The 16,461-nt window shown below is 37.5% G+C and overlaps 1 protein-coding gene across 1 annotated transcript in view; it reads left to right on the top strand.

Annotated features, from left to right (window-relative positions):
• TMEM131 (transmembrane protein 131) overlaps positions 1-16,461 on the top strand; it is a 102,001-nt gene that overhangs the window by 73,579 nt on the left and 11,961 nt on the right. The window contains 10 exon segments of the mRNA XM_050893147.1: positions 1,850-1,988; positions 2,098-2,207; positions 2,592-2,658; positions 3,638-3,789; positions 4,456-4,598; positions 5,750-5,936; positions 7,093-7,278; positions 10,775-10,933; positions 11,516-12,111; positions 16,194-16,369. Of these exon segments, the coding sequence (XP_050749104.1) occupies positions 1,850-1,988; positions 2,098-2,207; positions 2,592-2,658; positions 3,638-3,789; positions 4,456-4,598; positions 5,750-5,936; positions 7,093-7,278; positions 10,775-10,933; positions 11,516-12,111; positions 16,194-16,369 (1,915 nt within the window).

The raw sequence follows: 16,461 nt of genomic DNA, 5'->3' as shown, positions 1-16,461 counted from the left end.
TTCTCTGCAAAACCTTAAAAGAGAACATTTTGAAAGTTAAAAACCAGTAATAATTTCCCCAAGTCAAACACAATACTCAAAGTTAGTATTCACTGGAGTATGCTGCAGTTCTTGAAAAGATGGCAACAGCAAGGCAGTCTCTACTCTGCAGAAATTTCCGAAAATAGATTATACTGTTTGTGCAGTTTCCCTGCTTAATCTGTTTTAAAGTAGTAACCTCAAGTATTCCTCTAAGATTTCATAAGGTTTTATAGTGCTACTGTTCTGAGATTATTGCATTTCACTGAAATATCAAGTTGTCTGGTATTTTTCCTTGAGATTTGCTAAATAGAAGGTGATTAATGATTGCTATTTAATCTTTAGAAAAAGTCGAACTCTGTAGGCTGCTATATACCTTTTAAACATCTGCCTTCTCATACATAAAGTGATTTAATCTCCAAGAGACATAAGTTAGCATTAACAGCAAGTGCATATGTCTTGTGTGATGATAGCATCCAGACTACCATTTCAAACAAGGTATGCATATTTGTGGAGAAACAAAATGACTGTATGTAGCTAAATAGAGTAACAAAAGCATACCTCCTTTATCACTTTTTTGTTATAATGCTGATAGATTAATAACTCTTGAACAAATTTGATCTGAACAGAATCCTCTATTTAGCCACACTGGTAACTTTCAAGAATGTTCTATCACCTACAGTAAGAGGACAGCAAAGGAAAGTTCTGTTAAAAACTACTTCTGAATAAGTAGCAGTTCTAGCTAGAATATACAATGCTTTAATATTATTTAATATAATATATAATCTAGAATATGTAATGCTTTTAAAGAGAGTTAAAATTAACCAGTTATCCAAGGTAGCATTCAGCAAAGGAGAGACTGCTCCTTCTGAGTACAGAGGGGTTCTGACTTGAGCATTTGGAGTCTCTCCAAAATACTTCTCTAGGTTTGAAGTCTAGCGTTTCATCTGTTTTGCTGACTGGAGAACTCAATACTGTTAGTCTTGTTTCAGCTTAGGTCAGGTGGTGAGCTTGTAGGAGAACAGGAATCAAGTCTGTTGCAGAGGTTGGTTAATAGCGAAGAACTTCATTCACTGATGGCAACAGTAGCTGGCCTCAAGTGTGACTAGTTCAGATTTGCTTTAGATTTGTTAGACACGAGTATAGGCACATACTCTGTGTATCCATTGCAGCTCGAGTACACATACAGATTTACTGTACATTACACATGTGCAGGCACAATACGTTTTCTGGATAGTGGATGTCTGAATGTTGTATTGGAAACAGACTGTAGCAGGACTCTCTTGTTTTTCCTTTCTACTGTTTATACCTTTGCAAATCATCAAATATATTTTGGGTTATTTTTCTTACTGATCTGGATCTCAGTTATACTCTCAAAATTTGTTTCTGCAAAGTAAGGGCTAGGCACTTCCTAATGAAGGGTAAAATTTGTGTGTGTCTGTCCAGAGAGCAGTGATTTAAGAGAAATGCAAGTATTAAAAGATTTGTGATGCATTGCATAAGTCCTACCACATTTTCTGCTCACCTTTATCCGTAAATAGGCCATAACACAACTTGGAATGGATGGATGTTGGCAACAATACTTAAATAGAGAACATCTTTAGAATCTTTGGGTTGGTCTCATATAGCATGTTTTCGTGGTTTCTGTTGCACTTTTTAATAGCAGTACATATGGGCAGACCTCAATGGGGTTTTTTAATTGCATGTAAATGTAATGTACTGTTCTATTTCTCAAACTAATGTTGTTTTCAGGGAGCTTTTAAGCACTCTGCTTTTTTCAGGCTTTTCCTATTTTACTCCTGTAAAGTAAGTTTTATAACTATTTCTCCAGACTGAATGCTGTATTTGAAGTAGACACAGATCTTCAGAAGGATGTCCAGTTGAAAATTACAGCAGAAATGGCCTGGCCTTCCATACTTAGTTCACCACGCCATCTAAGCTTCCCTCTTACCAACACAAACAGTTCATCAGTAAGTTATTTTGTTGATAGTATCATTTTGTAGGGACTGCATTTTTAATAACTATTTCCAATTACATTAAACCCAATGTAAACTTTACAAAAATTGTGTTTCTGAATAGGAAGAAGAAATTTTTCTAGAAAATCCAGCTGACGTTCCTGTGTATGTTCAGTTCCTTCCTGTAGCTCTGTATTCTAACCCATCCACCTTCGTTGATAAAATGTTAGAACAGTAAGTATTTTTTTTGAGTAGTTATACCATTCTCACTCTACAGCAAAATGCATTTTACAAAAAATGTATGCAGTATTTGGCAGCTGTGTTGGTAGTTACAGTTTTGGCCACTTCTAGAATTTGAATCATTAGGCCAGTTGAGAACTGAATCTAGGCTGATTGCCGTTGAACGCACATCTGTATTTTTTGCTAAGCTAAAATGATGTTTACATTTCTTCCTTAACTTGAAGTGTAAGGGGGAGCAATAAGAAAAATCGAATGATCCTTTCAGCTGCATATTGTTTGAGTTCTACCATGAGTTCTTGATTTGTGCTAAAATCCTTAAGTGCCCGTATGTCATTGTCTTCCCTGATCTGGGGAAAAAAAATTGCATGTCTGTTTCAGGTTTAATTTGAGTAAGCCACCTAATTTCAATCTGAGGACCCTCGAGTTCCAGGTCTTCAGAAATTGCGTAAGTATTTCAATACGTTCTTTAGATTTTTAAATTTAGATATTTTAATGTTTTATTAGGAGTTTAGTTGTACATGTCTTCAAGTTTAGGTATTAGTATGTGTGAAAAATGCGATGCTTCTATTGGATATTTTCAGGGAATTGGGAAAAGTAGTATTTCTTCAAATGTAACAGTTAAAATGTCACTTTTTCTGTATGCTTATGATATAATAGGATTGTGGAAGTTACAGGAAAACTGCATTTATTCATTCTGTTACTGATACAGGATTATTTCCTTCGGTATAGTGGTTGGTAGTTCTAAAATTAGCAAAATATTGAGTTTTCCATTGCTTTGTTCTTTATTTTAAATGATTTGAGTTTTGTGGACATCTTTAAGTGTGTGCTTTTTCATATAGAGCATGCCACATCCTGAACACTTCCTTTTCTCATCCAATATATATGCCTTTTCCTCTCCATTTGCAGTTAGTTTTAGATTAGCAATTTGATCCTTGCACAGTATCTAAAGGCAAACTTAGCAAAATACACTTTTTTCAGTAGTTCTTCTATTTTAAGTTTGCTTTTTCCCCTTTTTTCCTTTACTTAGGAAAAACGATATTCTAAAAATGTTTTAACAATGGAACATTTTGAGGGTAGAAAATGTTACATAATGGCTTAATGCTAATTTAGTGTTTAAAATATACATTTAAAAAACTTCTGAACTCTTTCTTCTACTAGAGCTTTATGAATCCACATGTGTATAGTTTAGCTTAGTTCTGTCTTGCTGTGTTTTTCTGCTTCTTAATAAACACAGATGGTTTACTAATAAGTAGGGAAATTCTTGTGCTTTCAGACTTTCTGGTTAAAAAACCAGTATATATCATTGGGTAGTACACTTCTTTACGACAAGACCAATTTTCTAGCTAAAATAATATCATTTCTATCAAATATGTAAAAATTTCCAATTTTTAAAAGTGTTACTTTGGTTTTCCCACTCTCTTAAGGTCCAGCCACTACAGAGCACTGTAGGACTTACAAAGGGCCTGGCTCGTCATTCAGTTTTAAGCCTAATATTAAAACCTGGTGAGAGAAAGTCTGTCAAAGTAAAGTTCACTCCAGTTCTTAATAAAACTGTCTCATCATTAATTGTTATCAGGTATGATATGTATTTCCAAAACGAGTGTGAGTTTTTTCTGACGTTTTTTATTTATATATAATACCATACTTGTGATCAGCTGCCAATAAGAAACTATTGCTTTTACAAGAATAATTGTAGAATCGTATGTCTCTGGAGAAAGATTTAATTTAATGTAGTTGTGGTATGTTTTACAGTAGTTAAACTGTATTCAGTACATACTTCTAATATAAATACATAATCCACTGTTATACGTGGAGACTTGAATTCTTAAATACATACTACGCTATCTTGAAAGTAGGGACTCTAGTTATAGATGCCATTTGCAAGATCAAGCTGCAATGTAAATTCGATCTTTCTAGTAAAGAGCTCTGTTTGAATAACTATTTCACTTTTGTATCAGGTGTGATACATTAATATGATGATGAAAAAATATAAACTTGAACTAGTACCTCATTGGGGTTTTTATTTGTACGCTACGTTGTGATTTCTTAGGTTTTTGTCTTGCAAACACTATGTTTGAGACTCCCACTATTTACTTCCATATTGTGGGGAGTTATCTGTGGAACTGCTTATATTTCTGTCCTCCAGATTTGGGATATAACTTCATAGTCTCTAGAGAAGCTTTCAGGAACAACAGACTGCATAGCCCTTTTATGAATGTTTCCCCTTTTTCTTTGTACACAGAAATAATTTGACTGTAATAGATGCCATAATGGTACAAGGCCAAGGAACGACTGAGAACTTGAAGGTTGCAGGCAAACCTCCTGGTCAAGGAAGTTCTTTACGCTTTAAAATCACAGAGGCATTATTAAAAGACTGTTCAGAAAGTGAGTACTTCATGAGTTACTATGCTGAACAGAAAAGAAATTACATCTTTTCGTGTACAACTTGAAATGTGTGGAAATATTTTTTCCCCTACTCTAGTGCTCCAGAAGTTTAATTCCTTTAAATGCATTAAAATTGCTTCTTCATTTAGGCAGAGAATGAAATATTTTACCTTTTTCATTTTAATGTGAAAATTAGGAAAGATGAAACAAAAGCCCTTCATCCACTAAAATTCAAGATAGAGGAGGTGAAGATCCTAGTACATTTACTAGGATAATCTCTAATTCCTATATTTAAGTCAAATTGGATCACAGATGAAACTTTCTGTTGGGTTTTTTTGGTTTGGTTTTTTTTTTTTTCTTCACCTCCTTCAGAGGGGAAAATCTGTATGCACATAGACAACAGGGAAAAAGGTAGGGTATGTTCCTTGATGAAAATTAAATCCCAGCCAGATTCTGCTCTGGGGTCAGAGGTTTTCTGCTCTGTGGCCCCAGGCTTGCTTCTGAGAGGAGAGCTAAGAGTACCTGTATTACCAAAGGAACTGGTAAAAGAGGTTTAGTTGTATCTGGTATTAAAATCTGCTTTGTTACCTTTGCAGATTTCCAGACGTATTTGTAAGGTGCCATGTTAATTATTATCTGAGATTATTCTGCTTTTTTTGAGGGATGAGTAAGAAAACTTCAAGTAAAGCTTAGTCATTACCTCTTACATGTTGTCGTTCAGGGGGTTTTTTTGCTAATAAGATATGTGTAGCTCAGCCACAGATTTTATTTTTAAGACACAAAAAGTAATCTTTAATTGTCCTCATGCTGGGACTTTTCACAGAATACCACAACACTAAGCAGCATGTCAAAGAACTTTACAGCTTAGGTGATTTTTTGTGAGGCAGCAGTGCTATCAGAGGTTTGGGGGGTTGTGGTTTTTCCCTGATGAGTTAGAGTGCTCTGGAATTGTACAAGTGCCCTACCTTGACAGCGATGAGAATCTGGCTTCAGAGATCTGTTTCTGCAGGTTACGTAAAGATTTCAGTGAGCCTCGCTAGTCCCCTTTCCTGCTATAATACTGACAGAACTCTCTTCTACTGTAGAATATGAATATAGCAAAGGATAGCTGTTTAGCATAACACTAACCGCTTTCTGCTGTTTGTTTCTAGAGATGAAATACAAAGAACCGAATTTCACACTGAGAAGAACATTTAAAGTGGAAAATACAGGGCAGCTGCAGATTAATGTGAAAACTATGGAAATCAGTGGCTACACGTGTGAAGGATATGGATTTAAAGTAGTTAACTGTCATGAGTTTGCGCTAAGTGCCAATGCCTCTAAAGACATTGTCATATTGTAAGTGGTTTTTTCTTACATCTAAAAGGAGTCTTACATTAGGAATTCTGTACACCTAATTCTGTTTCGGAGGAAAACTCTGTTGGTTAAATTCTGATGTTTTTTACTTAAGCTTTGAGTGTGTTGGGGTTTTTTTAATACAACTTAAAACATGAAATTTTTTGCTCTTCTTGCAAACACTATTTGATTTTGAAATAACTTCAAGTTTTCATGATTGACTATATTATTACTTTTATTACTATCCAGTAAGTATAACTTACTGAGTTGGAATAGTGTTACTATATGGTTTTTTATACACTTCCTTCATTTGGGTTGTGAATGCACATGAGATCTAGATTTACATATGTTTTTGGTGCATTGCAGTATGTAGAAAACAGCCTTTAGACTAAGGTTTATTATCATGATGCACAGCATTTTAGTCTTGAACATTTTGTCTGTTGCCTTAATGATAATGATTGTTTAATTCTGTCAATTTTTATTGTAAAATATCTCTGCACCAAAACCTCATCTTTTAACACGGCTTGGATGTAAAGTTAACTATTCAGAATATGGTATCTAAAAAGTTCAGAAGATGTTTCTGTTCTGTAAGAGGGTGTACGAGATATTGCAGGCAGTGCAACTTCACTAGTATTTCTGCAACAATCTTAGTTTGTGATGAGACGGGAACATAGTGGTGATGTTTTTGAAAAGGCGTGCAGTTGTGACTTAAAGGTGAAGCGTTTAAAAACTTTATAGCTCATGTAATGGTCGCTTCCATTGCTTACTTACAGCTGCTGTTAATTTTTTACTGCCTTCGTAGCTTTCTTTTAACAGATTTGGTCAAAACTTAATTTCAGTTATTATATCTTTATATGGTGTATCAGGGGTAATCTAGTATCGAATTTATTAAGCATAGGTGTTTATGAACTTAGTCAAACACATCTTGAGATATTTGAAAGATACTCATGAGTATTTTTAGGCTAATTGCATGGATGATTATTAGTTGTACTACTAGGGCTATTTGTTATAAATGTTTGATTGGGATGCCAGTCATGGCAGTAATTGGTGGAGGTTTTGGTTTTGTTTTTTTTTTTTAAATTTATGAATAATATAAATTATCTCAAACTTTTGTGCTGTTCATATGAAAAGTTCTAACGTGCTTAACTTTTGTTTTCAGGTTTACACCTGATTTCACTGCTTCCAGAGTCATACGTGAATTAAAATTCATCACTGCGGGAGGCTCTGAATTCATATTTATCTTGAATGCATCCCTTCCATATCACATGTTAGCAACGTGTGCAGAAGCGCTACCCAGGCCCAACTGGGAATTGGCACTGTACATAATCATCTCAGGAATAATGAGGTAGAGTGTATATGTTTGTTCTTATCAGTATATGTGCACGAACTACCACTGCTTGAATACAGGTTACAGAGAAGTGTATATGTATTCAGTACATGCTGTAATTGGTGTAAAATAAAATAGGGTGCGGTGAAAAAGGAGAAAAAATGAATAAATGCTACTATGGATTGAGTGTGAACAGTTTAAGACTGGGGAATACTGACTTTCTGCTCAAACTGGGGACAAAATAATATACTTCTTGCTTGGGTGTATTTCCTTAAGTGAGATACATACTCCTGTTAACCCTAGTAATGTGTAGTTTTTTGATAAATAATTAAGCCTAACTTGAATCAAATTATGGTTAGCAGTGCTTTAATACCTGAATTCCCGTAGGCATCCTTCTGGAGTATTGTGCTTTAGAGAGATATGAGGCAGTGACTGTAATGAGCTTAGCAGATGCCTTGGATGAATTTAACTTTGCTGCCACTTGTATGTGACAGACAACTGGTGATACTAATAATGGGATTTCTGAGAACCTGAAGGGCATTGTTTGCAACGCTGCACACTCAGAGGTTACGCAGTAGCATATTAATGCGCTTTTTTCTCAGCAAACAGATGTGTGTTAGCTATGACTGGTTGAAATATGAGTTGAAAATTCCACTGCGTTTTCCTAGTCTAACCTCTACCTATCTTTATTTATTTGAAATCTGAGGTTATAGACAATGTATCCCTGCTCATCTCTTGGATGTGAGACACTCCCCCACTGCCTTTATCCAGAGAAAACCCTGGCACAGAAACTTATCAGTATAGGTTGTTACTTATCAGTAACAACAACTGCTGTTTTCCTTTTTCATTAGTGCTAAGCTTACATCTTAGTGTGAGATGGATTGCTGCTGTAGGTGCCTGTGATGAAAAAGTGGTCTTTCTGTGTGCTGCAAATCCAAAGCATTATCACAGATATGTAATATTCCTGCATTTTTTTTTCATATTAAGATACTAGCTCTTCCATTTTGCTGTACTATATTGCATAAATATTCGGTTAGGCTGTCTTTCCTTCTAGGGATTGATAAAAGAAGTAGAGAAGATAAAGTTAGAGCCTGCTTCATTTTCTTTTTTGACTCTTCAGCACTTTCCTAAATAATGCAGTGTTACTTAGGAAACTGCATTTTCCTGAGTAACAGGAGAATTTCTGTTACTCAGGAAATTTTGTTTCCAAATACTGCATTACTTAGGAAAGTGCTGAGTAAGTACTTAGGTGGTTTTCTTCTGTATGTTTGCTAGAAATTTATAAGCTTAGTTTCTCTTTAGTTTATTGACAAAGTGAATAATGCTTGTCAGCTCATAAGTGTAGTTTGCGTGGATAATTCTATATGTGCTGTATTTGTTAATTAGACTTTACAAAAGAATACAGAATACTAATCCTTTCCCTCACTATGTCTTTTTCCTACAAGTACAAAACACCCTTCTTAGCAGCAAACTAAGAAGAGTCCTAATGTAACCATTTCATAATATTCCAAGGATCCTGTGCACAGACAGCCTCTGAATTTTAGGATGCCACCACGTAGGGATTTGCTAGTTGTCACTAAAACAATACTTCCATATTGTTGCAAAGCTATCCTTAATTTCTAGGAATGAACAACTCTAGGAGTTTGTCTAGTTCATGTTTTTAATTTGATAAGGTGGTGTTTATTGTTGCCTTCCCTAAATCACTGTTGGTTTGGATTGTTCCCATACTTGTGGCTCCAAGTTTTTTGAAGTCCAACTTGACAGGATATGTACCAATGTGACAAAGGAGCCAGGCCTTTTTATGAAGAACTTACCAACTAGGCATATGTGTGCTCCAGGATAAAACCGTGAGGGGAAAGAGGGATGTACCAAGATCATTCTCGGGTGTCTAGACCGTGTTACTCCCCACTGCGTGGTGTTCCTCACACTAACTTGTTTTGTAATTTAAATGACATGACTGCTTTAAGCTAGTTATATTTTTCTCTTTTTTTAAATAATAATTTTTTTAAAAAGCGAAAAACCCAAACCACCACTGCTCCCACCACCACCACACCAAAACCAGAAAGTGCAGTTAAAAAGACCACAAAACAAGATTTGTTCTGTTTTTCATTTCAAAGCTGGTATTCGTTTATGAAAACACCAAAGTTGGCTTACGTAGAGGGAGCACAGTCCTTACCCAGAGAGTGGCAGAGGAGGAGAAGCCCTCAGGGTGACCTTTTGCTGCAGCCTCCCCTGTACAACCTCTGCGGAGCCCAGCATTGATACCGTGCGGGGAGTGCTGTGGGGTTGAGGGGGAAGAGTGCCACCCAGCCCACCAAAACCCAGTGCACTCCATCCCAAGTTTGTGTAGCACCATGGTGGTAGAGATGTGATGCTCCTGTTGGTATCAGTCTTGTGAAACTTTCAAATAGCATCATGGATTACAATTAACAGGTGAAAGAGATTATACTTTATTCCTTACATCCCAAAGGTAATTCGATTTTTGATGGCATGGCACCCAAGGCAAGTGTTACTCTTTTGCGTAACAGTTTGTGTAAGCTTGTCTGAAAAATTTCCCTATTTCTTTAACTTTTCTGTTGCTTGTTAACATCTTGGATGAAAATTATCTTTCCTGCCATCTGGTTATGCATCTAGAATCCTTTTTAATCCCTGGGGCAGGGAAAAAAGCACTGATAACCAGCTATCAACAGCTGACTTGGCCTGCAGAGTTGCTTGTATTTTTGGTGATAGTTGAAAGATAACTAGACTAGATTCTTTTAGCTAAAATTAAGCAAGAGGTATCTCATCCTTTTGTGTGAATTGATGCTGGTTTTCATACATTCGGCTTAGAAAAACTGGCAGTCGGAACAGGGGGGAGAACAGAAACTGAAGTTGCTAATTTAAAGTTCTTTTCTCATAAACTTTCTAGGGTAATAGGCAAGGCAAGCTTTAGTCATCGTGTCTCCTCCCCCCGAAACTCCCACCTGTTAGAAGATGAAATCGATAGCAGTGCGATGAAGGTCTCTGCAGTGGTTTTATTGCTTCATTCAAAAATATAGTTCACTGCAGTGCGTTATGTAAGTGGAGAACTCCTAAACACGGTATTGCAGCAGATGCAGTTAGTTGTAAAACTTGAAACAATGCTCTTAGATTTTACTTCTCTGAGCAGCAGTACAATTCTCTGCAGAGGGTCTCTGCTTTTAAAATGGAATTGCACCAACGACCTGAGGGAGCTGCTGACCACTTGGATGCCATTTTAATATTTTAATTATATCTCCTTTTTTTTCCTTTTGGGTTAATATTCTTGGCAACTGCGTGTCAGACTTGCATCTAGCTTCCATGCTCAGTGTTAGTGATGTGTATATCATGCTAGACTTGTGTATTTTATGTTTCTATCAGACAAAGTTGTGGTTTGGATGCAATTTTCAGCTTTTCAGTAGAAGATACAAACTTTTTGTCTTGTGTGATTAGATTCATTAACCTTAAAATGCTCAAAACTAAGAAATACTTAGATGACTGCCTCTCTTCTCTGCAGTGTGCTCTTTCTCTTGGTAATTGGAACAGCCTATCTAGAAGCTCAAGGAATTTGGGAGCCATTTAGGAGACGCTTGTCCTTTGAGGCCTCAAACCCTCCCTTTGATATGGGAAGGCCACTTGATCTCAGGAGAATAGTTGGAATTTCATCTGACGGAAAGTAAGTATATGTTTGGGGTTTTTGTGGGATGTTTTCCCCTTTTTTTCCTCTTTAGTTATAAGGCCAGTAAGAAAGTAATAGTGCTCTTTAGAACAGGTTAATGAATAAAGATCCTCCCAGTTACTTATAAAAAGATGGCTTGGATAAAAGGATGGATTTTGTGATTGTGAGGAATATTCATCTTTTGGGAAAAAAAGAAAGAAAGAAAAAAAACCCAACCAAAACCAAAGCCTGTCAAGTTTCCTGTTAACGTTCTCAAAAATGAAAGGTATAGACTGCAGAAAAATTGCAGGCCAGAAGTTCCTACCTTTGGTGTCTTCAGTTAAAAAAACTCTTCTCCTTTCAGTGTTCCCTCCAACATATATATTGACTGTCACTTTACTGTGTTTTTGTTCATATGTACAGCAAGCAAGTGAACAGGAAATGGTAAAGGCTACTGACTTGTCAAACAAGTTTTAGGCACTTTTGTTGGTTATATGCCAAGAACAGTGTAGTTCAAGGATTCTTTTGGACATAGTGATTCTTTTCTCATGTGGAAGAATGGAAACATTGTAGAGTATATTTAAACACTTGTTCTTCCAGCTTGAACGTGCTTGGATCAGATTCTAATCACAGTTCATCCAGAGGGATCTATGGAACAGGCAGTTCATCTTCGCGATCCAGTGCAGGGAATCACAAACAATGCAATGCAACAGCACACCTTCACAGCAATAGAAATGCACCTGATGTTGAAAACATCAAATCCAAAACCAGTTCAAGCATACCTAATAGGACTTCAGCACAAGCAGCTTCCGTGCAGTCGGTGAACAGAGCGGGCCCCTTCACCTTGGATTCGGGTGCCACAGCTCAGACTCATGCTGCGAGCAAAAGAGCCAAGGGGACGAGGCAGAACCAGCAGCCGACGCAGCAGCAGGCACCAGCTTTGGCAGAGCAGCCCCTCCAGCAACCCCCAGCATCCGGGCCCCAGCAGCAAGAGCAACAGACTGACAGTGCTTTGCCACAGCTACCGCTTCTCAGCCCGCCTCATGGCGAATGTGCCAGCAGCAGAAGGCACAGCTCGGAGGATTCAGATCTCACTGGGCTCATAGAAACTATGGAGAAAGACTTTGACCACCCAGAATCCCCTTCCCCAGATGTGTTTACAGAGCAGCCCCCATCTCCACTAGCAAAAAACAAAGGTAATACAATTCTGCTTTTTTTAACAGGATGATTCATTATGTAAGCCACAGAACAAGATTTAATCAACTGTAAAGGTCATGTTTTCATAGCGTGGAAAGCGATAGCTTCTCAGCTGTTCCCTACCCTGCTGTATGTGCCTGTGTCTTGAACACTTCCTTTATTCGTTTTATGGTAGTGAGGTTCTCCATGTAATGCAAGGTTGTGATTCTTCCTGCAAAATTTTTGGAACGTTTTGATGAAAGCAGGTGTGAATACTTAGACATCTGACCCTCTGAAGAAGAAAGATGCTTCTGGTTGCTACTCCTGTGCCTCTGGGCTAGCATCCATCCCTCCCGCCTCCATCATTTGTACTTGGGGCTGGGGGCTGAGGAAAGGAAAAGGAAGTTGTGCTAGTGTATTATGAAAACTGAGACGGGGAGAAAGGGAGGAGGGGGAGAGAGAGAGAGATGGGTAAACCCCTGTGGTATTGTTTGGGAATGGAATTCTTCATGCCCAGACTTGCAGTTGTAGAAAATCCCTGATGTCAGGTGGTCAGCAAATTAATATATGGCACCTGTGTTTATAAGTTGCATTCATCTTTGCATGAGGTTAGAGTTGAGTTTGAATTGTTTATGCATCTTTTCGATTGTCTAATGCTTAAAATAACTTACTGGATTTCATACATTAGATGCATTCAGGCTTTTGAAATTACATGTCAGTTATTTTCCTTCTTATAAAATCTTTGCTAGATTAGAACTTCTAATCATGTTTTTTGTATTAGCCATTTCAGTTGTGTCCCAGAGTTATGTGGTTATAAATTTAATCTTAATGTGTTGATTTCTAAATGATTTTTCACTTTTTTCTAACAACACTGTTGTACATAAACAGTACTGATACTGTGTTGCTTATTAGAGATAAAGTTAAGAAAATGAATGGTGGGAAGACAAACAAACCCTGAAACATCTGTATGAACACGCGCCACCAAAGAGGAAAGCTTCACTCTGTTAAGTAGCGATGAGCAGGAAGTTCTTAATTAGTTCAGAATGGATGTGATGATGCATCTGGACTTACAAAGTGGAAACTCTAAAGTGATAAGAGGTTTTGGGATCCTGCTGAAATATGCTACTTGATTTCTGGGCTTTTTTGTTTTTAGTTTAGACAAGGGGGTGTGGTTGGGGGAATTAATCTTAAGGGAATTTATGACCAGTTTGTCAGTTATTCATTTCATAAAGCCTAAATAGTACTCCAGCAAATGACATGACTGTAGGTAGGTAACACAGGCAGCGTCTATGTTAGCAAATATTACGGCATTGGAGCTCTGGAAAGCAAAATGGCCGGTAGCGAGGGTGCAACGTCCTCGTGGGGTGTGTCTGAGTGGATTTACAGTGAACTGATCCAGTCCGTGTGCTGAATGCCTGAAAGGGCTGGGAGCGCTTCTGGAGTGCATCTTCCATTTGTAGTTCAACCTAAAAAGAAACCAGCTCTTGCACTCCAGTCCGACTGTACGGTGCAGCTGCTACACAGCATGTGGGGACCATTGAGTCTGGTTTCAAAAGCATATTCCTGATCCAAATAATGTGGTGTACCTATGGTAACATTTTTGTACCAATAGTAATTTCTAGCAGTCTAGGTATTGGGAGCTTGTCTTAGCAAATAGCTGCTCCTAAGTGTTGACAGACCTTTGATTACATTTTTTCAACTGTATTTAAATGCATTTTCTTGAGACGGGTGCTTGTGTTGATTTGTCTATCAATTTCAAAAGCTGTTTAAACAGTGATAAAATACTTAGTTCCTAATCATTTACATGGGTTCCATTTTTTGGCATTACTTTCCTGTTTTGTAACTTCCTCCTGATTACAAATTCATTCAGATAAATTCACGTTTTTCCTCCTGCTACAGAGGCTTTGCATCATTTGTGCTTTGGCATGGTGGTATACTGAATATTTAAACATGTTCTGTATTGCAAAATATATTACGAATGTTATATTTTGCAAGCCAGATAGTTTTCTTGACCTCCTCATCGTCTCAGATCAATAAATCAGATTTATGCATGTAGACTTCTTTTTTGACAAGCTTTATTAAGAAAAACCAAAACCCAACATTATCTGTAAACTGTAACTTGACTCACAAAAGCTCAGCGCATCAAATAAAACTTGCCCGTTTCCATTTGCCCTCTTTAAAAATGTAAAACCATAGGGGAAGTTCCATTATCTATCTGGATCTACATACCCACACTGATATTTGTCTTTAGATAAATAGCTAGAGCTAGTCACAAACTTCTGCAGAAGCAGCAGCTTCTGGACTAAAACTGGCTGGCATAATATCCTGTGCGGGATTCCTGTCTTTATAGCCTTCTGTTTCAGCTTCCTAATACTTGGGTCCTAGCAGACTGCTGTGGAGGCTACGTCAGATTTTTATTAAACAGCTGCTTTACATTGTATTTTTATGTCATGATAACATTTTAAATAGATTTTCTAATGATGAACATTAAACTGTTTAGCAATCCTGAATGTAGACTAAATTTGAAGCAAATCTTAGAACGAGGCCTTCTGAGGCAAAACCAGAATAACCCCAATAAGCTGGAAGCCGACTTTTAGAAAATTTCCAAAGATCTACTTGTATTTACGCTTTTATATGCATTCACACTAAAAAGAATATTTTATCTCCAATATTTTTGTTGTTCTTGATACTGAAAACAGTAAGTCTGAAAAAAACCTGAAGTTTGAAGGCACTGCCTTTTGATATGTATCCGGTATTTGCCAAAACACTGAAGGCAAATTCATGTTTTGGTACAAACTTTCCCTGAGGAACGTTTTGCCAAATGAAATGAGACAGCTATCATTGTGCTTCCAGACTCAATTCTGACTTGAGCTGGTACAAATCCCAGTAGGGGCTGAATCCACTGATTCAGCACAGGTTAATTGAGTCTTTACTTGAGTGAACAATTACTTCCATCCTGGAAGCTGTATGCAGGCACTGTGCAGCTTATAAATGAGAATGCTTAGTCTGAAGGGCAGTATCTAAGAAAGATCTTGTTGGTAAAGGCGTGTGTTACATCTAATGAAAGACATAAGAATATTGTGAATGCTCTCATCCTGTAAGAGAGTAACAAGAGGCGATGGTAAGATAATGATGACTCCACACACACGCACGCACGGTTTCTCTGTATTGTTGCTTTTTTTGATAATTTTTTGCTCCCCAGGAGCCTAATCCTGCCTATTTTGCAAGCCAGGACCTCTGACTTGACTTTGAAGGTTCTTAAACCTCTACGTTTTGAACTTATACTATGCTACATTTCAGTTAGCCTGTAGAAATTACAAGGAAAGCGTAATCAATTGTTCGAGTAGCATTATTTATTTGTATGTGGATTGCTTCAAGAAAATTGATTAAACACCCCCTGGAGTGTTTAACACATTGTTTTCCCTACTTTGAGATGCAGTAACACTTTAATGTGTCAAGCCAAACTATTTTACAGTCAGCTTAGTCATACCTCTTAGAATAGTACACTCTGAAAGAATAAAATATGTAAAGGGGAGAAAGTACACTTGGGTGTGAGATTTCAGGTTTGGGAGGGTTGGGTTTTTTTACATCTTTGCTAGACAAATACTATTAGTGATTTTTTTTCTCATCCATTCTAGTCTTAGTGCAAGTTGTGGTTTTTTTGGTTTGTTTGTTTTTTAACTGACAAGCACGCTAATCATTTCTGTTCTTCGTTTGTTCGGATGATAAAGCTTGTACCAACTTCTGAAGTTCAAGTTTAAATCTAGTCTTACATGCTTAAACTGTGAAACTGGGTTCTAAGGTGTTTAAAAGGAATGACAGGAACAGAGCAGAGAAGAACTATAGGTATCCAGGTGCCCACCGTCTGCAGAGAGGCAGTGGAGGTAGGGCTCAGGAGCATAAATGCGATGGTGGAGATGAGGGTTCCACAGGTTTGACACTATTGCTCACATTTGGTGTGAAGTGGCTGTAAATGATTGGTGTATCATAACAGATGGCAAACTTCAGAGGCTTAATCATGTGGGTTAGCCTCTAAAATGAAGTGAACTAGCCCATCTCGGAGTACTACCGCTGAGAATCTGAAGCGTCCTTATCTCCCTAGGGAAAGGGAAAACACTTCAGCGCAAGGCTAAGCCACAGAAGAAGCGGGAAGAAAAGGATAGAAGAGGGAAAGGAAAGCAACAGGAGGATGAACTGAAGGATTCCTTGGCAGATGATGACAGTTCTTCAACCACAACTGAAACCTCCAACCCAGATACAGAACCACTTCTCAAAGAGGTACGGCACTGCTGATAAAAGGAGGCTGCTGTGTAGCTGGTGGGTCACCTGTTAGAGCAGGAATACACTCTTCACCCCACCCCCAGCTCTCA

The sequence above is a fragment of the Gymnogyps californianus genome, chromosome 1 (assembly GCF_018139145.2).
Source record: "Gymnogyps californianus isolate 813 chromosome 1, ASM1813914v2, whole genome shotgun sequence".
NCBI lineage: Eukaryota > Metazoa > Chordata > Aves > Accipitriformes > Cathartidae > Gymnogyps > Gymnogyps californianus.
Note: the sequence above shows the minus strand (reverse complement) of the source record. Positions and strands in the feature narration are given on the sequence as shown.